Raw genomic sequence first — 24,659 nt, forward strand, 5'->3', positions numbered from 1 at the left:
AAATTGAATCAAGCTATGATTATTTCTTAAAAATACAGTGAGGATGTTTTTTTTAAAAACTTCTGCTGGAAATATCTGCTAAGTAATAAAAATATTTTATGAATAAAACAATAGCAAAAAAAATAATGTGACATTTTAATAGCATGTTTTATTGGAATAATATTTTGTAGAATTAATTCTTTGAACTTTTAATGTAAGAAAAATAAAAAACATAACCTGTTTTAGTTTACAGATGTTCTTGATTAAATCAATCTTTATAAAAGAATAATGTGAAACATTTTATGAAGATTATCTTAAAAGTTAACAAAGACATATTATTAAAAATTATTTTTTGCTTGGAATTGTCTTGCGTCTAAATGAATTTTTTAATAGTGTCCAAAGTATTTTCTAATTCACTGAAAAAGTTCTCAAGATATAGTGCAATAAGTAAAATTAAGTGGTCCATTTGGACCCTATTTCCCAGATTGTGGCCCTATATTTAAGGGGTCAGAGAGAAATTATAAACCAACAAAAGAAAAAGCATGCTTATTCTGAGATAGTATGTTTTTGTGTCAGATTTCGTAACTTAAAATATCGTTGGCACTAGCAAATTAGCATATTTGAGGTCACCCCCTTGAACCATTAAGAATGAGCTCTAGTATGTTATAATCAGAGATCAAAAATCATTAAGGATTGGGATACTGGACTGTGATTTGTATTAGTTGCTATTTAGTACGATTTTGCTGTTACTTCTTAGATGTATTGTTTTATTATTCTGTTTATTTAATAGCTAAAAGAACTATAAGATTATTAGTTTTAACTGCAAAAAGTAAGCTGTTTTTGTAACCAAGCTCGAAAATCAAAATTGAACATCAACATTCTATTTTTAAAGTACATTATTTATATCATAATTTGTAAGAAAAAATAGAGTTTTAAATAATTTCCATTTAAATATAATTTTTCAGGTTGTTTTTAGAAAAGGAATTTATGAGCGTTTTGTGGAAGATAAATTGCAACAATACGTTGATTTGTGCTCTGTTAGCAATGTAAGTATCATTATTCACTATTTTATCTCTAATACGCATAATAGTTGTTGATCCGTTTCTGATTTCAAAACACGAATGGTGCCAGCAAATAAAAACTAGTCTTCGGTTATTATTGATTGAAAAAGTTCTATCATAAAAATAAATAATTAAAAAAACTATTTATTTTTGAATAATATAAAATTCAGATTATTTTCTGCTCCTTGTTGAACATGAAAAATATCAATAAATTTAAAAGGTTTGTTTTGAAGGCTTGCATATACATTTAAAAAATCCTTCTACAAACCTTGAGAAAGATAATTTTAATCACCATTGCATCATTATTACTTACATTGTTTTATTGGCAATAGGTGTCAGTAAGTAATGATATTCAGGGTAAATATTTTTACCATCTGTTACATTTATTTCCTATAAAAAATGTCACCAATGTGCTTCAAATTGTTGCATGCTAAATCTAATCAGAAGAAAAATTTCTACACTCAAATGTTTTGGTGAGTTGTTACAAATTCCACATCCGACTTGCACCAACCACAGTGCTGACTCAAAATATCCTCAGTGGTTTACGGATCATGGGTTAGAGTCCCCTTGCCGTCAGGCTAAACGTGGGTGGTTCTCGTTGTCTTCCTCTCCATGTAACGCAAATGCGAGTTAGTTCCGTCAAAAAAGTCCTCCACGAAGGCAAAATTTCTCCCAGTACTTGAACCAGGAGTTCCTTTGTCTTCTGGATTGGGTTCAAAATGACGAGGCGACGTAGTTGAACATTAGTAACCCAAATTTGGGTCTGCTGTTATAAAATGAAATATATATATAAGTGTATAGAATATTAAACAGAATTTTATAATAAAAAATGTTATTTCTAATGACACTTGGACAGCCTTCTTACAAATGAGGTGAGGAAGATTGAAAATAAGTCTGTATCTCTTGGATAAATCCACTCATTCCACTTCCTCAATTTAGACATAGATCTGAAAGGGAAGGAAATTTTCTCCAGAGCTCTGTCCTGTTCAGCTACCCATCGCAGGACTTTCGATTCCACAGATTTTACAAGCACTTGTATTGCATGTACTTGGTATAATGAAAAATTTTTGTAATAAACAAAATTTGTTGGAAATCTTTTTTTTTTTCTTCAAATTCTCTTATGGAACCTGCAGTTTATTTATTTTTGTAAAACCTTGAATTATTATAATTTATCTTTTCTGAAACCTTCCCAAACCGGAATGATCAGTTATGATCATCCAAAAATTTTGTTAAATGTTTTCATATATTTAGAATAATAATAACATTGGTTTTCTAGGTAAGTGTTTTTTTGTTGTTGACCAAAAAATTTGGTTATTACATTCATGGGAGATCTACACATGGTAAGGCAGATGTAAATATGAAAGAAATGCATGAGTTCCTTAGAAAAGAAGAAGTAAGTCTTTGCATTTGTTTTAAAAATTGAATGTTTGAAATAAATCAGAAAAAAAATATTACATTATTTCCTGACAAATTTTATATTATCTAAGTTGGTCAATTCTAGTGATTTCTCAAAGAAGCTATTATTAGTAAAAGCTATGCTGTTATCAATGTTTGTTGATATTCTTACCTTGTAATAAGATAATTTACAACAAAAATCTTAACCTATAACGGAAAAAGGTAGTAATTTAACTTATTTTATGTATTTTTCGAGTATTACAGTACGTTAGATTCAGCAGAACATTAAATCAAAGAGTAAAGACAATTCTATGTCTTTCAGGAAATGTTATAGAATGTAGGAATATCTGCAGTCAAAAACCCTGAAATAGCTTTCTCTGTTCCTCTCAAATAACTTTTGTTATCTTTTACTGTACTAAAAGATGTGCTACTCTGGAATATGTTTTAATCTATGCACTTTGGCAGGGAGAGATATTCCATATACACGGATCTGTCCAGGTCAAATTTACTACCGTTTTGTGGTACCTTCTGCAATTCAAATTTAGGAAAAACTTTCACAAATTGCTTTTAATAAAGCAAGTTCTAAGATTCTCCTCCCTGCCTCTTGAAATTTTGTTTTTGTTCCCCCTAAGAAACAATAAATACCGGGTTAATTCCGCATATACAAATAGGTAGCACATGCTTGGTCAGATAGTGTGGTATACTAAGCCTAACCTGTCGCTTATGCCATATTATAGCGAATTTTTTTTTCTCTGAGTTTTTTTTTTTTTTAATTAAACAAGCAATTTTTGCAAATTTTACCGGAAGTTGAAATTCAAACATTATTCTAAACATTCGAACATTGTTCTAAATTTATTCTAACAGAACTTTATTTTTTCATGAAACATTTTTTCTCTGTGAAATTTTTTTCTATGTGACCCCATGAAGAATGTTCTCATAATGAAAATTAATGTACATACAAGTACTGTTAAATACATGTTTGTTTATTTTTTTAAATTCAAGTTGAAATTTAACAATGACTTTTATGAATTTTGAAATTTGGATACAATTTTAAGCCCGAAATTTTACAATAGCAAAATTATTTTTGAATAGATGGGGGAAAATATATAAACATTTACCAGTTATAAAGAATCTTTGTTTGTAGTGACAATTTTTGAAAATATCTTCTTTACCCTATTTTTGTGTTGTTTTTTAATATAATTTTTAATTTTCACAAATTATGTATTAGTTTTCACAAAATAGGTACCTCTTATAAAAACTTAGACAGACCCCTGGTATATGTTTAGTGCTGTTGGACATGCTCGATATTTATTTATTTATGAAGGAAGGAACATTCTTTTAATTTGCACTCTTCTGTAGGAAAATTTATGTTGCATGTCCAAAATTTTATAAGAATTATGATGAATGTAGTTTTATTATAATGATATGACAGCTCTGAAGTTGATTTCAAAATTTTTAATTGTGTTTTAATACTAAGAATGATTTCAGGAAGACCTGTGTGGCTATCGTGGATTACTACCAGATACTCAACAGCAGACATTTCAGTTTGTTTTGCCTCCTGGTGTTCATGATCAGTTCATCAGGCTCTTACTTCCCCTTACATCCGTAAGTTTCTTTCTCTCATAAACCCTCTAAATCATTTCCGATCATCCTTATAAATTTTTTTTTCTTATCTTCATTTACCAAATAAACTTGTCATTTCCCCTCTTTTTTTCTTTCAATTCTATGTTATCCATGTATGGTTGACTGATTGTTAACAATAGCACATTTCCTAAAACCGAAAGAAATTTCGAAAACTTCCGGCGTATCCCTCCACTTATTTTATGCTTACGAGGCGATGTGTGAACAGGCTTCATATTCTATTAAGTTTTATTATGGTGATTTATGTTAAAATGTACCATTCATAAGAATTTTCTGTCATTTATAAATACTAACGGATCGTAAGCTTAAAACAAAATTAATATCACGAGTTAAAGTGAAAGGTTAGCCATGTTTTTAATGTTATTTGGCTATATTTGTGTAAAATAATGTTTATTATATTTTGGTTAGCATCATAGCAAGTCTTTTGAACTCATTGTTTTGGTGAAAGTTAGATAGAAATAACGCATTATGTTGTATAATAATATTGGATAGTGCGTTTTTTTAAGCTTTTCATAGGTGTAAAAATCGGTTGGAAGTAGTAACCTGGAAGTCTTATGACTCATTTTAACCCCTAGCGCCATCTGCACTTATCTTTACACGGACAACCATCCCTTGTGGAAATACAGGGAACTAAAACAAAACATAATACACAAGTTGAAATTTTAATTTTTTATGTGTAAAAAAATATTTAATTTAACACCAGCTTACTATCTCAAATCATCTCGGGCAGATGAAAAAAGTAGAATATTAGTCTTTGTTGTATATGTTCACATCTTCATAATCTGAAAACTTCTCTGCGTTAATTTCGCTCATGAACGCGATTTTTTAACTCTTTTTCTATGTAAATTCATCAACCTTCGTGTATACAATTGTACGAAATACACCTGCAGCCCCCACAAATAGCAATTGTCCCAAATAAAAATTGACTAACTTCCAATCACAGCAGATTATTTTTTGTTTTTCTTCCGGCTGAATAAAAATGAGATAATACAAAACGTATTGACAAATTCTGCTATGCCCGAGTTTACTCGGGATAATAAATATTTGCAGCTTATACATACCCGAGTTCACTCGGGATAATCAAGGAAGGAGTTAAAGAGCATACTTTTAGGAATGAAAGAGTTTTTACTTTAAAAAGTCGGTGCGTAGCGTTTTTAAAAAGTGCTTAAAGGTGCTTATTTTTGTTTTTTTAAAACCCTTAAAGGTGCTTTTTTTCATTGGGTGTTTTTAAAAAGTGCTTAATTTTCCCTTTTCCAAATTGAGATTTGTTCTTTACCGTGTTGATTTTGGCTCCGAATTATGCAAAAAGACAATGTTCACGTTGTTCTATTCAACGTTTTCACAATTAATTCAACTCCAATCTATTTTGGCGCAGGGTCAGTCCATAGCGTAGTAAAGCGCCATTCGATTGACATGATTGAAAAAATTTTTCAATTGTCAAAAACAATGACAAAAGGTTTGTTTTTTATATGGCGGTTAAAACTAGATAAAACCGTCAATTGTTAAAAACTTTCCAACCCTGTCTAGTTATGATATTTTTTTAAAGTGCTTAAAAATACTTTTTGAGTGCTTGAAAAGTGCTTTAAAGGTGCTTATTTTTTGCTGAATAATTTGTCTACGCACCCTGTTAACAATCATTTCATCTGCAATCTCGTGTTGTCTGTCAGCTCGTTTTCCTGAGTTGTTGGAAGATAAAATTCAAAATTTTTTCAGCACTTGTTTTAAAAATAAACTAAAGCAAAACAAATCCTCGAAATGTTTGATAGCTCGGTTAAAGCAGAATCTCAGTCAAATCTGCTGTATTTATATCAGATTAACTTAGTGTTATCAAAGGTAGAGTTTATAATGTTTTGTCAAAGAAATTTGAGTTGTGAATATTATCATTGAAAATAATTTTTGCAAAATAAGATTTTAAATAGAATTTAAAACTAGTGTCTCTCTATTTATTAAAATAAAACTTACTGCTGCTGTCAGCGCTGTTTCAGAAAATAACTCTAAAAACTAATAAGTGAAAGATTATGAATTTTTGTGCATTTCTAGAGTAATGCTTGAAGAACACTCTGATATTATTGATATGGCTTTTTGGGTTATTTTATGTCAAAGTTGAATGATAGTTCTCTTTTTCGCCATGTAACTATGATTGTCTTGCAGCCAGGCACTATTATGTTCAGAAAATGAGTGATTTAACTTTGTTCAAATTTTGAATGATAGTTGGAAAAATTGTACAGTTTATATTGATGTTTTTTTTTCTTCTTTTTAAATTTTCTATCTAATATCTAATCACAATATCTATCCAATCATCTTAAATCTAATCAGAGTAAAATTATAATTTTTTGCAACCCATTTTCTTATGACTGAAGATAATAATAAATAAATAAAACATTTATTTTTAATTTATTTTGGTAAAATAAAATAAAATTTAAAATGTTTGAGGTTTTTGTATATGATACTGTAAGATTAACAAAATAAATTATATTTCTTTTTGTTTCTTGGACAAAACCAAAATAGAGTATTTTCCTTTCTTTTGAAAAAAAAAACAATCTTTTTCTGGGCTTATTTTAAATAGGGAGTGTTAATATTTATGAAACAAAACAGATGGTTTTTCATGAACAATTATCAATCCACTCCAATATCTTGATTTTTTCCCCTTTTATTCGTCTCAAAATGTGTTAAATTTGACGGTACAAAACGAGAGCTTAGAATTAGGAAATTAAAAGAATGGGATGTTATTTAATGGATATAATAATTAGCTTTAATTATATATTAATCTGGTTATATAAATTTTTGCATTCATTTCATTTGTCTTTCCTTTTAGTATAGCCAGGCTGCTGACCGTATGCAAGGAGGTAAGAGTTCAAGGTATCTTTACTTTTACATTGTTTATTCATAAAATATTTATTCCCTTTCTATTTTATAGTGGGCGGACGTTTGGCTAAAGTTGATATCTCCAGAGTTGCCAATACTCACTATATGCTCAATAAATTTCTCTCTGCCTTTATTGATCATGTAAGACAATATTTCTTATTTTAAATTATTTCTTATGTTTTGAATGTACAGTCGAACCCTATTCTAGTGAACTGTCCAATATATATTATTCTAGAGCATTATGGGAAATTTGTAATTTTGATGGTTTGCTTGAAATTATTAAGTCTATAATAAATCAAGTTTTAAAAAGAAAAATGAATCAATTCATTTTAATAAAATTTGTACTTTTCAATTGACTACAGTTCCATTTTAAGTATAGTTTATCAATTTTGGTAGAGTCGGGGTGGGATTTACCATTAAGCACACTAATCTCGTGCGTAGGGCACCAGAGGTTAGGGGGCGCCACAACCCTCCAATGAAAAATAAGAATTCTAGAAATATTTTTTTACACATTTTAATTCGATTACGAGTTTTCACACGCGTTCATGGTTTAAACTAAATTGCTATTGGGTTATATTTATTTCAATCCTGCGAAATCAAAAAAAAGTTGTGTGCTGTCCGTAACCCATCACAAAATAACCCATGCTTTTTCTTGACAGACGACCACCTAGTCGACGAATAGCTGAGATACAAAACTCGAGCAAAAAGCTAAACAAGTTGATTTTCTACACTGACGTGTCAAAGCATCTTTTTCATCTTGCGGGACCAATACCTGCCCCCCCCCCTTCTTATACTTTTTTCAGCAAAAAATACTATTTCTTTATATACTGAAGATAAGCTTAAATTGTCCTTCTTTGTGAAAACTTCTGTTACTCAAAATTGAGAGGTTCCTTGATTGACATTTATTTTTAAGCCAATCACATGATTGGAAGCTACATCAATTAATAATTTTTGTCGTAAACATGCAAATTAAACATACATTTAAAACTTTAACCCATTTTAGAGTGCGAATCGATCAGTGTGTGTTTAGTTAATTTCATTGTTGAAGGAGACTTATCTTGATTTTAAAAGTATTCCTCTTTTTTAAGTTTTAATAATGCAACGAGGCTATAAGAAGAAGAAACAAGAAATCCCCAGAAGACTTCACGACTGGCGTAAAAAGTAACAATTTATTTTTATTTAGTTAGTTTAACTTGTGTTTCCCCTTCCCACTTATAGATTATTGAAAATGTTGTTAATGCATGGTGCGTTAAAAAGTGCTTATTTTTGATTTTCGATTTTTAAAAGCTCTTAAAGGTGTTTTTTTTTTCATGGGGTGTTTTTAAAAAGGGCTTAATTTTCCCTTTTCAAGATTAGATTTTTTTTCTTTGCCATGTCGATTTTCACTGTGTATTATACAAAAGAGTGGTTTTCACATTGTTCGATTCAACGTTTTCACAATTCATTCAACCACAATCCGTTTTGGCGTAATGTCGGTCCGAAACGTTTTAAAGCGCCAATCATGTTACATATTTGATGAAATACTCAGGAGTCTGTATGTGCTTCTATTAAACTGAATTCAGTGAGATTCTTGCACTCTCTTGTGCAGTTCTGCTGCATTTTGCAAGATATTCTCAATTTCAAGCTTCATTTTCCACCCTCTGAAATCGAACCAAAAAACCTATCGATCTTTTTATGGCGGCTAATGTAATCAAGAAAAGATTTCTTTGTCAGTAACTAGTTATTTTATCATGATCATGCAAAGTCTTTGAAACTTATTTTGCATTTTATTAATGTATATAGAGCTTAAAAACATTCTCTTAGTGCTTAAAAAGTACTTTAAAGGTGCTTATTTTTTGTTAAGATATTTAGCTGCGCACCCTGTAATAGAATTTTCATTTCTCATTACTTTAATTGATTGATTTTAAATAGATTATTTCAAATGCAAATTATGTATACTAGTCAATGGGAAAATTTGATTCAAAATTAATGTGGAAAGTGGCTTATTTTATAATGTAATGTGAATTAATTTTATTTTGAACAAATGAATAATTTATTTATAAGAGAAATCTGGTGTTCTAATCCAGCTCACATTGAAATGGCCGAGTTTGATATACTGTGCGCAAATTAAAAAGTGAACCTCAGAATAACTTTCGATCTGATCGAATGATCGGATATTTGCGTATTCAACCTAAATAGTTTGGGGACTTGACCTTAAATATGTTAATTAATTAATGCTGGCAATATTTTAAGCTATGAAATCAGTCACAAAAAAAGTACTTTCTCTGATTAAAAAAATAATTTCATCAGATTTAGTATTCTGTCCCTTGAAATATGGGGAGGAGTAGCAGTAATGTGGAAAATATGGTCCCTATAATTTATACAAGAGATTGATGAAAAGTTTTACCCCTTCGTATTAATTTCGCTTTTTGCATATATCGTTAAATCTCTGGAAATTGGTAATCTAATCAAAAAGTTTTTGCACACCTTAATAAAATTCATTCATCCGAATATAATTCCACGTAAAATATGAGTTATGGTAATTTATTTTATCTAATGAAGGGAGTTCTAATTGTAAGGTATTACATTCTTAAGTATTTTTTTACATTATTACGAATTTTGTGATTTCAAACATCTTTTGATCCCTGTGGCAGAATTTTTTCGAGCTATCTGCGACAAAACTCTCTATCACTGAAGTCTTTCTGCGAGACACTTTTAATAATAATAAACATGTATGTTATTAATTTAAAATAACAAAAGCGCTGTGTTTACAAAATAAAAAGCTATATATAATTTTTTTTAATTGAACAGGTAATTTCTATTCTAATATTATAGGTGACATTCACACATTTTGTATGGAGGGGGGATGCAGAAATCATTTCCTTCACCTTTTGTAACTAATAATCGCAGCAAAAAAAAATTTGAAATCATTATATGCGTAGTAGTACTTGCCGAAAAAAAAATATCCATGACAAAATCATGCAAATCGGACACCTCAAATATGTGTTTCGTTTCTTGATTAGGCTGTAGTAATAAATAATGTTGTATACAAAACTATCGGATTTAAAAAAAAAACTATGAAGAAGTCGATAGCAATAACTGATAAAATTCGATAGAATAATTGCCTTAAAATGTAAAAACCTAAATACACGATTCGAATTTTACATATTGTTTGAAATTGCACGACTCGAATTTTCCGTGTTGTTTATCGGAATATTTAAAATCCACGTGAAAGTCAATAACTGACGAAAAATACAATCGAAACATAGCATCGATTTACCATGCTATCAGCATATATTGAGCGCGGCAAAAAGTGATTATCTAAATGCATGACTCAAATATAACAGATAAATTTCTGTCAAAAAATAAATAAAGGTAATTATTATTTTTTTACATTTCAAAAGAAAAATCTTTCTGCAGGAACTCTGTAATGTTCTGCAACAATGTCGCCATGTCGCTGCGATTCTGCCACGGGGCTTTTGATTTGCTTAAAGATTTCTCGTAATTTAACGGAATGCTCAAAAAGGTGAAATTAGCATTCAGAGGTCAAAACAATCAATTGTCCTCCTGCTCAAAATACTGCGACCCTTTTTATCCCAGGTTGCAGGTTTATCCTAGCATCCATATTTTGAGTGTCCGAATTCCAAATCTGCGGAAACTATATATGTTTATTCAGAGAAAGTACTTTTTTGTGTCTGATTTGGTAATTTATTATATCATTAAAATATTGTTTGCGCTAATAAATTAGCACATTTAAGATTTGACTTTTTAACCCATTAAGATTGAGTCATACGCGAAAATCCAATTATTTAATGAAAAGTTATAGTTTTCTTTGTCTTTATTTTCATAGTTAAGTTTTTAATTGTATTCCTTTAACAAAGAAAAGCATCAAATTCTACATTATTTTTAAAGTTCTAAATGCTAAAAAGCTTTACGGCTTTGACTCGGATGAAACCGGTTTTGCTTTTGTTTGTGTATTAAATGCTTAACATTGTAATGCAATACATTAAAAATAAATACAAATAAGAAGTACATCAAAAAAATCTCCTGAATAAAAATGCATTACATATATGATTAAATATAAAAGTATTGCATATAAACTGGTGCAAAACATGTCATTATTAAAAAACTGCAGTGCGTCTGATAGTTAGGTCTAATTATTATATTATACTATTATGATAAATGTTCTATATTTATACAATATATCGTCTAATTTCACCAATTGATACACTAACGTAAACAAGTGCAAACCAGTTTCAGTCACATAAAATCAATAAAGCTGTATAGTATCAACTGATAATAAAGATTTTACATAGAATATTATAGTGCATCTAATAAATAGGCGAGGACTGTACTTGCATTATGTTTAATGTTTTGGTTTATGTATATTTCATGATAAACAAGTATTACTATTTTTAAAATCATTAATTTTTCCAAAAAATCCTTTATTTTTTTCTTCAAAAAAGTTCTTACATTTTGCTTTGATAAAAGAGTAAAAACTCTGCCCTAGTTTAACCCTTTGCTTACGGTGTACCATGTTGTACCGTCACACGTGGTCCATATTTTGTTCCAGTCTTATGCAAAAGGTTAAAAGTGAAAAGCATGCGTAGACATAGTGTGAAGGGGGGAGGGGGCACTAAAATCAGTGCTTGCATGGGTGAGTGAAAACCTGGTATTGTCAGGAAATTTGATTTTAACTCTTAAAAGTGGGGAATAGTCAGGGAAAATTGCAATTTTTTACTAAAAACCTGGAAAATTCCTATATCATACCTGGAAAACACCAAGTCTTAGAGATGACAGCAAGAGTAATCAGTTATTGAGATTACAATTCCAACATCTTTTACAATGATTTTATAAAATTTCTTGTTTTAGTGAGACTTTTCCATGTTTCCATTCTCATTCTATGTTTTTGTTTAGAATGGGCCAAACGAAGTAAAAAAGAAAAATAATAATAAGTGGGAAAAGATATAAAATAAAAAAAATAGAATAGTGGGTGTAATAATCTTAATTTTTGTTCAATTATTAAAGAAAGATTTTTTTAATGATGCAATCAATTGTGGAAAAATTTGCATTTTGACAAAATATTGGGGATGCACATTTGTGATCCACACCCTTGAAGTACGCCTATGTGCTCAAGTAAAATTTGACATAATGTAAAGAAAAGCTGTTGTTTGCAACTCTTGCAAATTAAAAGGTAGGAAAAAAAAACAGGAAATGAATTACAAATTTTTCAGGTATTCACTATAAACAAAAGGTTAGTTAAACAAGGGGGGATGTTTCTTACAACCGAGTGTCCGCTCTATCCCTGGTTCATTAAAACAGGGTTTGACTGTATTAATATTTCAAACTAGTTTTACCTTAAGCAATAGGACACTATCTTATGTAAACATTTGCAAATATTATAAAAATATGCGTTATATATTTATTTTGATATGTTAGTTTTAAGGAAGTTTCTGCATTATTTTATTTGTCCTTAAACTAATTAAGAAATTCTAATCAAATAAATAATTTTGTAATTAAGTCATTATCTTGTTTTTATGAAATGAATGCATGATATTAAAAGTAACCTAAAAACGTTTTTAGAAGTTTGTGTGCCCGCAAATTTAATATACACTTAGTTTTGTTCTTCTGATGTTATGCAATGCAAGCAAAAATCTAATTAGCATTCTTTGTAATGAAAGTTCATTTTTTATAATTTCTCACTCATTTTTACTAGAAGCTTTTTATATCTCGTTAATTAATTCTATCGAGGGTTTATATAAGTCGGCAGTCGAATGTGACTTTCTGATATATCCATGTTAACACTTCAGCTGATTTCCCATCTTATACTATTCATGACATTATTATCGAAATATAAAAATTAGTTTATCACTCAACGCTTTATTTTACGATCACTCGATAAATATTTATTGTGGAATAAAACTCACATTGAAATGAATTTTTCTTCTTCTGAAACCATTTTCTGCTACTTTTTTTATCACCTAAGATTAAAAAAATAGGAATACTTGATTAAAGCTACCTCATACGGTAATAGTTTTAATTCTAGTTTATAGCTAGACTCCTTTTAGTATTCACTTTCTATATTAATCTATTCATACAAGCATTGTAATATATTATAGCTTTTATTAAAACTGACAAAATTAATTTTAATCAACAATAAATAGGATTTTTACCGAGTAAAGTATAAATTTATGCATTCTTGTTATTTTTTGACATTTTACCCATGTTTAAAAAGTGCAGCTGTGATTGAAAATCACAATGGCTGCTGTGGTAAAAAGAAGGATGTGACATCCATCCATGACTAATCCCTGCAGTGAATGACAGTTATTAATTATCAACCTCAATCTATACATACTGCCATATTGGACTATCTGGAAAAGGAATTCTTCTATTTGAGTAGCGTATTTAATATCAATCTGCGATATCTTCTTCTACATGATCTATTTTTTCTTACATGTTGTTGTAAATCAATAAATGTTATGTTTGATTTTCCCTTAAATTTTTAAAATGGATTAAACAGTTTTTTTCCCTCTTCGAATTTTATACATTTGATAATTCGAGTAATGCAGGACCCATCGAGGCAACAAATTTTGCATTTAAAGGGTGCTTAAATCACCATGTAAAAATGTGTATATTTTATTTGTCTAATTCCATGGTATTTATTTCTAAGAAAAATTTCCTTTTGTAGCAATAATTTTCTTAGGTTATCATTTATCAAATTTAAAAAAAAAAAAAGAGTCTTCAAATATTCAGTGCTAAAAATATGTTTAAATTTTTTTATTTTATAACCGCCGTTAAAGAGCTGACCCAATTTTTTTGGGTTTACAATTACGAATGTTCAACTCTGTAGCCTTGTCGTTTTGAACTGGATCCAGAAGACAAGGGAACTCCTGGATCAAGTATTGGGAGAAATTTTGTCTTCGTAGAGGACTTTTTGAGTAAACTAACCCACATTTGTTCTACGTGGAGATGAAAACCTCCCAGGGTTAGCCTGATGGAAAGGGGATTCTAACCCATAATCTATCTGCCTCTGAGGATACTTTACGTCAACACTGTAGTCCGTACAAGCCGGGTGCTGAATTCGTATTTATCAGCCATTGCTGGGTTCACCTCATTGGAAGACGAACACTCTATCCCCTGAGCCATCACGGATCTGTTTAAAAAATTAACATTTTTTTTATTAATAATGATAATAATTTTTATTTATTTATTTATTATTTTTAATAGATCTGCTGTGGGAGCTTCTGTGGCACTTTATACAAATTTCCCGTTCTTATGATTCCTTTTGATAGCTTTCTTTCTGGCTTACAATTCTGTGCTAATTTGTTTTCTGACTTAATGTGTTTTTATTTCCAGTCATTTAAAGATATAGATTATGTTGTCAAGGACAGAGTATTGCTGGAATATCTGTTTGATATTGAATGTTTTGAAGTGGCAGACAGAGGATATTTTTACAATGGTAGTTTTTCTTTTTTAAATTTTCTTTTTAAAAAGATTATAATTTTGTCTACTATAACAACACTTTCATATTTTAACGATTCAGTGCAGGGCTCCCAAAGGGTCAAATTTTTTAGCATGGAATTTTTAGTCACAACTTTGATAAATTGTATTATAGCTGAAAATAACCATTCTAAAAATTCATGATAGCTCGTCACTACACACAAAAGCCAGTATTATTATTGCAGTCTAACTTCAGTTGATCATTATTTCTCTGGGGTCCATTCACGGAGTTTCAACGGGTCAATGGAACAGGGAAAACCTGGAATTGTCAGAAAACTCCAAAAATCAGGGAAAACTGGAATGTTTTACAAAAAAAAAACCTGGAAAATTCCTATATCATACCTGGAAAATAACCAGTTTTAGAATTGTCAGTCACTGAGATTTGAGTTAAATAATTCTAACATTTATTATAATTATTTTATAAAATTCTACTTTTTAGTGAAACTTTTCCATGTTTCCATTCTCACTCTATTATATGTTTTTGCTCACAAAATCTAATATTTGATATTTCAAATAAATCAAGTTTTTCTGATGAAAAATTGCATGGTATATATTAAATATGGTATGGGTTTTCATTGAAATATACCTGGAAAAGTGAGGGAATTTTTTCTTCTGCTTGAGTGGGAACCCTGATTCATTTTGAACAATAGGTATTGAAAGATAAAATATCATGTAATGACATGTATAAAAATAATAAAGGAAGAAAAGAAAGATGAATAAACAAATTCATTTATTGAAATGCTCTTTCTGCAAGTATTGATACTGATTCTGTTTTGCTGTCTGCATCGGTATCTTTTTGCATTTTTTCAACACCCTAAATTTTGAAATTTCCTTCAGCTGATGGATTTTCTACAAAACTGTAACTAATCTTCATTAACATCAGAAGTTTATTTTTAAAAATTAAATAATTTCAATTCTTCTTAATTTCTATTTCTGATCCATAAAAGGCAGAAAACTGTTTGTTTTTAAAATGATCAAAACAAATGTTATAAGAAATTTTTAATGGAATCGTGAAAACAAGAGAATACATGAGTAAGAAAATTTAAAGCCACGATGGATCGACAGTATTTTCTTTGAAGACTCAACTGCTACATTGTCTGGGCAGTCAGGACCCCTTTGCGACCTTTTCACAAAATTAAAATTCTAAAAATAAAAAAAAACAGCCGCTTTACCAAATTATAATTTGTAAGAACAATCCATTCACAAAGTTCAAATTCAAAAATAACCACAACTTGACTTTTATTTTAAAATTTTTTTATTTATGTATATGTGTACAGTACTTATGTACTCTGGAAAACAAATAATCTTTTAATCTTTATTTGAAGATATTATCAAGCGAAAATTAAAATATGTGTAGGACTTTTCAACAAGGCATGTAAAAAAATATAAAAAAAGTTTTTTTTTTTTTTTTTTTATATTATTTTATCAAATTTTTGCATATTACTTATTTTGAAATATTTTTGATATTAAACATAAAATATGGTCATCGCTAACACTGAATGTTTTTCATTAAATAGATTTTCTTGAAAATTTTTTCCATTTTTTGCAATAATGGGTGCCAAAAAATAACACCTGAATAGACCCCTGATGGTTCGATTTTCTAAGACTAATTAAAAATACAATATAAATTAGGTCAACAATTTCCAAAGCTTTTAAAGATCTGTAATATTTTTCACAAGACTGGTAATAATTTTTTTAAAAAATAAGTTTTCATGCTTAATAAGATTAAACTATTTTGGGGAAAAAAATGATTTCTGAATTTGAAATAACAAAAACAGTATGGTATAGAATGCTTTAATCAAGCTTTTTTTTTCTTTTTTTTTCCTTTCTTTTTTGGGAAAATAATCTATATTACAACTCACTAAAATAATGAATTACTTATGACTTATTTAATTTTTCAATATGTCGCATTTTTATGGATTGAACTACATATGTTAAATTGCATCAAATCAATTACGTGAAACGAAAAAAATTATTATAAAAAATGTAAATCAAAACTTAGTTTTCAAATTTGAATTCAACCTATTATAAGAGTGGAAGTTACTGAAAGAGTTAAAAGTTAGAAACTTTCGTTAATATATAAAAAGATATTTTATTATTTTTAATACATCAATCTGAATATGAAACTGCCAAAAAGAATGATGTACCACAAGTAATTTCTCAGACTGCGTCAGAACCCATATTTTGTTCATCCTTGAAACTGGATACAGTTTACAAAAGAACATATCTTTTGGAATAATTACAGACCCCTGTCCAGGTAAATTTACTACCGTTTAGCGGTACCTTCACAAATTCAACTTGAGGAAAAACGGTGATTTCACAAAATACTTTTAAAAAAGCAAGTTCTCATGCAAACCCCGTTCTCTTTGCAATCTGTGGAAAAGAGGAGCTTTTCCTCCAGCTGTATGAAAAGGTAGCACGTGTTTTGGTGAGATAGTGCAATGTGGTAAGCCTAGCTGGTCGCTTACGCCATATCAAAGCGAGCTTTTTTTTTTGCTGATTTTTTTCTAAAATGAAATGACGAAACTCTCCCTCTCTAAGGTGTGCAGGAAGTCTAAATTCAAACATTATTCTGAACATTCGAACATCATCTTAAACACTATTGTAAATTTATTTTAACAGACCTTTATTTTTTATAAAACATTTTTTACTCCTTGCAATTTTTTTTTTGTATGACCTAGTCGAAAATGTTCTCATAATGAAAATAACTTTTAGTGCTAGTACTGTTAAATGCATGTGTTTATTAAAGCTGAAATTTAACTATGGACAATGATTTTTATGGGTTTTTTTTAATTTGGATACAATTTTAAGGCCAAAATTTTACAATAGCAAAATTTTTTTTGAATATACGAGGAAAAATATATTGAAATTTACCAGTCACTAATGATTTTTATTTGCAGTGACAATTTTTGAAAGTCTTACTTCACCATATTTTTGCGTTTATTTTTTAATATAATTTTCTCAAATTATGTCTAAATTTTCACAAAATCTCTTAAAAAAAAACCTAGACAGACTCCCGAATTAAGGACCTGATTTTCTCTCAAAACTGATTTCAGTCCCCAGGACATGAATTAAGGGACTGAAATCAGTCTTGAGAGAAAATCAGTAGATTAAGTTTCATGAATTAATATTTTTCCAATTGTTTTTAATATTAAAATTTTTGTTTTTCTTTAAAAACGTAACATATTTTCTGTTAAATAAAAATTACATTCTAATGTTAACATTGTTAATTTTAATTATTGCAAAATGATCAAATAATGATGTAGCTCAGTAATGAAAATGAGATTGAAATTCAATACCTGCTTGCTTAAACAATATTCATAATATTGTTGTATCTAAATTTTCTTGTTTTTATTTTTCCCCAGCGTTTTGAAATGCTGGCCAAAGTCAAATTGAGATTATTATTTTTAAAAAAAATGAAATTTATACAGATAAGACAAAAAATATATAATGATGATGTGAAAAATAAGTTGAGATATCTGAAGAAAAAAAATTTGTGGTTTATTAGTCAGTGATTGATATAAAAAGATGTACTTGGTTAGCTGTAAAAAATTTATTAATAAAATGAAGGGGGAAATCTAGATAATTCATTTAATATAAGAGTCCTTATAGAAAGTACATTTTGAAGTCGATGAGCTATAAATTTCTGAAAATTCGAATAATGTATTAATTGATCAAAAAAATAAATTCAGTCTTAAAATACTTTTAGAGTGTCACCCATGCAGACAAGCTACAATGATTTACTTCTCAAGAAAAAGGAATGCTGGGTTTTTAATGGATAGTTCAGATGAACAACTAAATTAATTATTCAGAGCTGATTTGTCTCCGGAAAAAATCCGGATTTCCGGATTTTTCGCTAACAGCGATCCGGAAGTTTCCGGAGATCGAAGATCCAGACTATTCAAAAAATCATTGTTCACTGAAGTTTCCGAAAATCAAATTTAAAAGGTGGAATTTAAAAACACAATGTATTTTATTTGCTTGTAAGGGAGAGTCGGATACTTTATAAGCTTATATTCATGATCAATATTCAATTTTTTATCAGTAAATAGTTATTATAATCATAAACTCAAGAAAGAAAGACATATTTGTAAATTTTAATTACTTCTCCAGGTCATCATAGGTATGTGTAAATGGTATAGGTATGTGTAAAATTTTAAATATATTTTAAGTAANTTTTTTTTTTTTTTTTTTGAACTCAAGAAATTTTTCGGAATTTTGACTTGGGCTGACAATCACCCCTGATTATTGGAAAGAAGTATTATGAAAAATCGTAGAATTAAGTTTTTACCATCAGGAGGTCTCACATTCCGTGGAAACAATTAAGCAATTGTATCACAGTATAATGGAAATTATTTGGGAACTTTGGAACTATTGAGTAAATTTAACCCCCTTTTCTTGCCGTACATACAGAAAACTATGGAAATAAAGGCAAAGGATTTGTAATGAACATTTTTTTTTTGGATTTTATTCCAATTGAAAAGCATAAATATAAGTTCTTTTCGAGGACAAGCATGTAACTCTCCAAATATGGTCAGCAAGTTCTTGGGTTTACGAGCAAGGTTAAAATAGAAATGTCCCACCGCAATTTTTGATTTGAGCCTAGCACATAGCTTAAACTTAATTGGTGCACAAGCCGTGGGAAGAGTCTTGGAGATAATAGATTATTTCCAATTTTTACAGAAACTTTACACTTTTATCCTCCAGTTTTACCCATCGTTGAAGTATTTTGACAGAATGTTTAGGATCTAGGCTAGTCGTAAAACGTGCATCGGATACTAAACTAGACTCGATGTTCGTGGCCTTCTATTAAAAATAAAAATTTTCTTTAAAATTACCTTGTAAAAGTTCCCCAAATAATGAGAAGTCCCTGTAAACGTAAAAACTGCTCTAATTGCATTTTACACAGTCAGTCAGCGGTGACTGATGTCACCTATACAATAAGTTCAGTCACTGCAATGGTCTGAACGTTCAGTTTTGTGCACTTAAACTATGATTGCTACCAGGGCCGTCTTAATTGCATGCAGGGAACAAAAATGTTTTAGATCTCTATAACATGCCCATACTGTTTAAAAACGAACTTAAAAAACATAAAATAAATCATTTTTAAGATATGTATGATGCAATAATTTTAACAAATTTAAACACGTCATGATTACCCCCCAAAGACTCAAATAAAGCATTTTTAAACTATGCATAATTTTTATTTAAAAAAAAAATTTAAATGTTAACCTGTCAATTTCAAAACCATGGAAGTTAATTAAAATAGTTTAGTTAAATAAACATAAAGGTATAAAAAAAATTCAAAAGGTATGAATGTCAAACTAAACAGTTATGAAGACATCTTTCAATGCAAATACCTAAAATTTTCATTGGAACGTAGAAAAATTGATGTCAGTTACCCTTTTTAAATTTTCTTGGTGATAAATTATTCAAATGATGGGTGATTGCATGATAATCAATCACTATTTGTAGGAAAGCCCATTTTATACAATCGAATATATTTATTTTAAGAAATACATAAGGCAATGATTAACTGTTTTTCAATACAATTTATGAAAAGTAAGATTGTCAAAGCTCGCTGAGTGTGCCCATACGTGAAGACGGTTTGCTTCAAAATCTACACAGTGTCAATGCAGAATTGTGAAAATTGGGTAGAAAAATATCCTTTTTTTAAAACCTAATTTGTTTTTTAATTCTTTTAGAAATTAATTATTTCAAACAAGATGTGTTAAAACTGAGCATGATTTTGTGTTGCAGATGATGGTCGTTCTTTTTCCAATGTGATGTTTTATGGGAATGAATCTATACTCTTGTTATTTGATGTCCTCCTCTTCACTGCCATTGATATTGCATCAACAGATTTTGTTCTTTCTGCCATCCTCACTTTTCTTATTGCAAAGGTCTATTTGTTTTTAGTTTTGTTTACTTCTCTTTCAGGGTTGTCACCCCACAGGAAAAACCTGGAAAATACAGGGAACATCACCTAAAATAACAGGAAATTTTAAGTTTTTCTTTACAAACTGGGAAAATACAAGGAATTTTAATATTTGTTTTTGTCTTTTAAATCACTCAAAGCAGCTGTGAGACCATGATATTTCAGCTATACTAAACTATTTCATTTAATAAAGTATGTTCAGCTGTTTTTCCCTCAATTAAAACTAATAAATATAAGTTAGCTCAGACAAGAGCACAGTAATTATTGTTTCTTCTTAATATAGTAGTGTGTATAATATGTACAAAGAAAACACAGGAACAGATGGTGTAAAAACAATTCATGAATGATAAATAAATAAGTAATAATGTTTTTTAAACTTCCTAAAACTAGATCATTGATACCTGAGGTTCTTCAGAAAGAGCTCTCTCAATACAAACCACTCATAAATATTTTCAATACATTTGAATCTACTTATTTGTTTTTTTAATATTTTGGTATTTTTCGGAATTTCTTTTTTTGCATGCGGTTACTGGGAGAGGTTTTAATCTCTACTGAAGGTTGTTCTTCAGTACAAAATCTTCCCACACTGGCTGCAGTCAGTGTGACCACATGGATCAGTTTGTGTAGGGTCCTTGTTAAAGTGCTCGACTTAGCGTGCAGGTCGTCAGGCTACCGTAGCGGGGGTGCCATCCCCTCTGCGGAGGATCAAAATTTTGATGGTATATCTTCGGATCATCCTCAGGGATGTTTCCCTAACTGTCGCCTATAGCCCATTGTGCGGCCTAAATGAACTACTACTACTCAGTACAAAGTTTTTGGAAAAAATTCTGTGCTTCCAAAAGTGGTCATGAATAAAGGAGGTCGTTCCTGGAGGTTTCACTGTATCTACACAACACAATAAATATATATATACGTAGCATATTTGTCTAGGTGCGCAGCATTTTAAAGAAGTGCTTTTTTTATATCCGTTTTTAGAAAGTAGTTTGTTTTTTTTTTCCTTTGGATTTTGTAAAAAATGCTTAATTTCCTTTGCTTGAATAATTTTAAATTATGACCTGATGGAACTTTTTCATTGGTTACCAAATACGATTCTGTACAAAATTATGGGAAAGAATTTTGTATACTTTTTATGAATACTTAGTATGAAAGTACTAATTTAATTGCTCATATCTTGTTTAATTTTTAACGAACTTTTTTTTTTAAATTTTAAAATGATAATTTTGTTATTAATAAAAAATTGCTTAATTTTTTTTTTACTTTATTAAATATTTTTAGTTATAGCGAAAGAAAAAATAGACAAAATTAGTTTTTTTATTTAATTAAACTGTCCGTTTTTCCATTAATATTCAAGCTAGGCTAATGAAATTTTATGCAATTGTTGTATATAGTAAGTAGCCAAAGTAATCAAAGCAAGTTACAAGTTTATTGCTGTATTTTATGACAGTGGCTATTCAAAAAAAAAACTTTTTTTTTTTTACTCATAATTTATATCTAGTCCATCAAGCCTCTGAAGCCTTAAAACTACACTGATAATAAGTATGAGAAATCGCATCACCTAAACACCTTTAAAGTTATAAAATAATAAGTGTTTTTTGAGAAATTTAAAATATTTTGTGTCTCATCATTTGTTGTAGGGTTATGAAAAACTTTAAACAATTGTAAAAAACTGCATACCTTAATTATATATTCTTAACCTAAAAAAGTGCTTAAAAGGTGTCCATTTTTATGTAAAAAAGCGCACTCTGTGCATTCTTCCTGTCCTCCATGCGTAACATATTTATTTTACTTACTTTTATTCAGGTTCTTCAAGGTTTGAGGCGGAGTGCTGGAAGACGTAATTTAGTGAGGAAAGCTTTGATTGATGAGCGATTCCTGACATAACAAAGCCTTCTGTAAAATACTTTATTTAATGTTGAAATTGCAATTTTTACTTTAGTACGAATGCAGTTTTAATTTTACTTGACCATTTTATACTTTCCATTGTAAAATATTTCATTTTGAATCCATCCATAAAAGTGTGCTAAATAAAGAAAAAAAATATTGCTCATAAATTGTAACATTTCTCAAAAATGATAAACTTTTAAAATCATCAGATAACCCTCTACTTCCCTAATAAAGAACCAAACTTTTTGGAGCCATCTAAATTTTTCACCTTATTATATCCCTTCCCCTCCAATGGTCAGTCAAAATATTGTTCTCTCCATTTTATTGATTTTCTCACAATTTTATGTCCATTATCTGATGTGTTAACTTTGTCATCTAGCTGTTAAAAATTCATATCCTTGCTGGCATTAGGGCGGAATTCAGATAAATTTATGCAATTACTACTATGGTTCAATTAAGCCAATCAAAAGCCTGCATTTTTGCAATGTGTAAAAATATAAACTTTTGATTGGCCAAATTTGTCCGCCTTCATTGCGAAAATTTAGCAGAATTCGGCCCTTAGAAAGCCATGAACTTACAAAATATAGATTGTGTTCATACGATAGATCAATGAAGAGACTCGCATAAAGCTGACAAATTTTACACTGTACTGATATTTTGTTGAAAAAAAGTTCATTAAAGAAGGAAACGTAAAATAAACTTTCTATTTTATTTGGGGGCCTCCTTTGATGTGGGGGCCCAGGGCAACTGCCCTGCATGCCTCTGCCTTAGTCAGGCTCTGTCAGGGGATAATAGATTATGTGAAAGAATGTGATTTATGATGCTATAGTGGATCCCGTATTCACCAACACGGATTACCACCGGGTAATCTATGGGTAAGAGTAAAATCACGAGTTTAGTGCGAAACGTTATTCTCCAGCCGAAATTTCGCCAAACTCGCAGATTTCATCGACAGTTCTGACTCTCCGGGTAACCCTCTGTTTTTGCCAAGTTATCGAAGGGTAACCTATTCACGAGGAGCTTGTAAACAAAAAAGATGGAGGATTCTATCGCTGCGTTTGAGCTTGAATTTCTTGAAACTGTTGAAAGAAGGGAAAGATATGTCCCAACTATCAGAAATAATGACCTGAAAGAGTTAGATGAAATAGACTTTTTTGAAAGATATTGTTTCTTAAAACCGACGATTGAAGAACTGATCTCCAAAATTGGCAGTAAGTTGGAATCTGATACAGATCGGAACAATGCCTTAACTCCAACGGAAAAAGTTTTAACTGCTGTAAAAGATTTTATGAATTTGGAAACCAGCAAATAACATGTTTATATTATATAACAGCACGTGTTTATATTATATACAAAGTCACATGGTTTTACCTTGCCCAATCAAGGGCCTCGTTATATTTCCTGCAAGAGTTAAACTCGAGTTGTGAAATCCTCTGTTGAAAACGGTTGGAGAATAAAAAGCGAGGGTTAATCCGAGAGTAACTCTGAACCTTGGATATTCCGATCCCCGAGTTACTCTTGAATTTAACTCGGCGTGGTGAATACGGGTGTAAAAGTTTTGTGGAAGGATCAGAGTTAAGACATTATCCAGTAATATTTTAAGCGTGTTTTATTGATTAACCAACATTTATTTAATGTTTTGTTTATTTTTACAATTAATTAATTACCAGTGAAGATTAACAAAAAAAAATTTTCCTGACACTATATTGAAGGATATGCATTTATAAAAAAAAAAGCAATATTACATGGTGCGTAGCATATTTAAAAAGTGCTTAAAGGTGCTTATCTTCAATTTTTGTTTTTTGAAAGTCCTTAAAGGTGCTTTTTTTCCTGGGGTGTTTTTAAAAAGTGCTTCATTTTCAGTTTTCGAAAAAGAGATTTATTTCCCATGTCGATTTTCGCCACGTATTATGCAAAAGTGTGCTTTTCACAATGTTCTATTCAACATTTTTAAAATTCATTCAACCACATTCTAATTTGGCGTACCATCGGTCCATAACGTATGAAAGTGCTAATTATTTTACATGTCTATTGAGCAGGGATCGTTGAGACTCTTGCACTCTCACGTGCAACTCTGCTGCATTTTACAAGATATTCTCAATTTCCGGCTTCATCCCCTCCCCCCACCGAAATCGAACCGATAAATCTCTCGATCATTTTATAATGGCTAATGTAATCAAGAAAAGAGTTCTTTGTCAGAAACCAGTCATTTATCATGATCATCTAAAGTCTGTGAAAATTATTTTGCATTTTGTTAATGTATGGAGTGCTTAAAAAGTGCTTACTTTTTGTTGAGAGATTTGGTATTAGTACTTCCCATCCAAATTTTCAATTAAAAATAAAATAACTGTAAAGAAATATTCTCAAAGCAGATCTTTTTCATTTTCAGTGTCACTTTTTTAATCACAAAATACAAA

The 24,659-nt window shown here is 29.7% G+C and overlaps 1 protein-coding gene across 5 annotated transcripts in view; it reads left to right on the top strand.

Annotated features, from left to right (window-relative positions):
• Nucleotides 1-22,409, top strand: part of LOC107445535 (meckelin) — a 74,916-nt gene extending 52,507 nt beyond the window's left edge. For 4 of the 5 annotated variants that reach the window (XM_043050132.2, XM_043050129.2, XM_043050130.2 and 1 more), the window contains 8 exons: nucleotides 945-1,025; nucleotides 2,317-2,433; nucleotides 3,924-4,040; nucleotides 6,892-6,922; nucleotides 6,994-7,082; nucleotides 14,277-14,379; nucleotides 20,181-20,323; nucleotides 22,159-22,409. In XM_043050132.2, coding sequence (XP_042906066.1) covers nucleotides 945-1,025; nucleotides 2,317-2,433; nucleotides 3,924-4,040; nucleotides 6,892-6,922; nucleotides 6,994-7,082; nucleotides 14,277-14,379; nucleotides 20,181-20,323; nucleotides 22,159-22,239 — 762 coding nt within the window. In that variant the 3' untranslated portion in view covers nucleotides 22,240-22,409. Of the gene's footprint in view, nucleotides 1-944; nucleotides 1,026-2,316; nucleotides 2,434-3,923; nucleotides 4,041-6,891; nucleotides 6,923-6,993; nucleotides 7,083-8,029; nucleotides 8,103-14,276; nucleotides 14,380-20,180; nucleotides 20,324-22,158 lie in introns of all 5 variants that reach the window. The other variant, XR_011636682.1, reaches the window with a different exon arrangement.
• Nucleotides 22,410-24,659: the final 2,250 nt, after the last annotated feature.

This window comes from Parasteatoda tepidariorum, chromosome 4 (assembly GCF_043381705.1).
Source record: "Parasteatoda tepidariorum isolate YZ-2023 chromosome 4, CAS_Ptep_4.0, whole genome shotgun sequence".
Classification (NCBI taxonomy): Eukaryota; Metazoa; Arthropoda; class Arachnida; order Araneae; family Theridiidae; genus Parasteatoda; species Parasteatoda tepidariorum.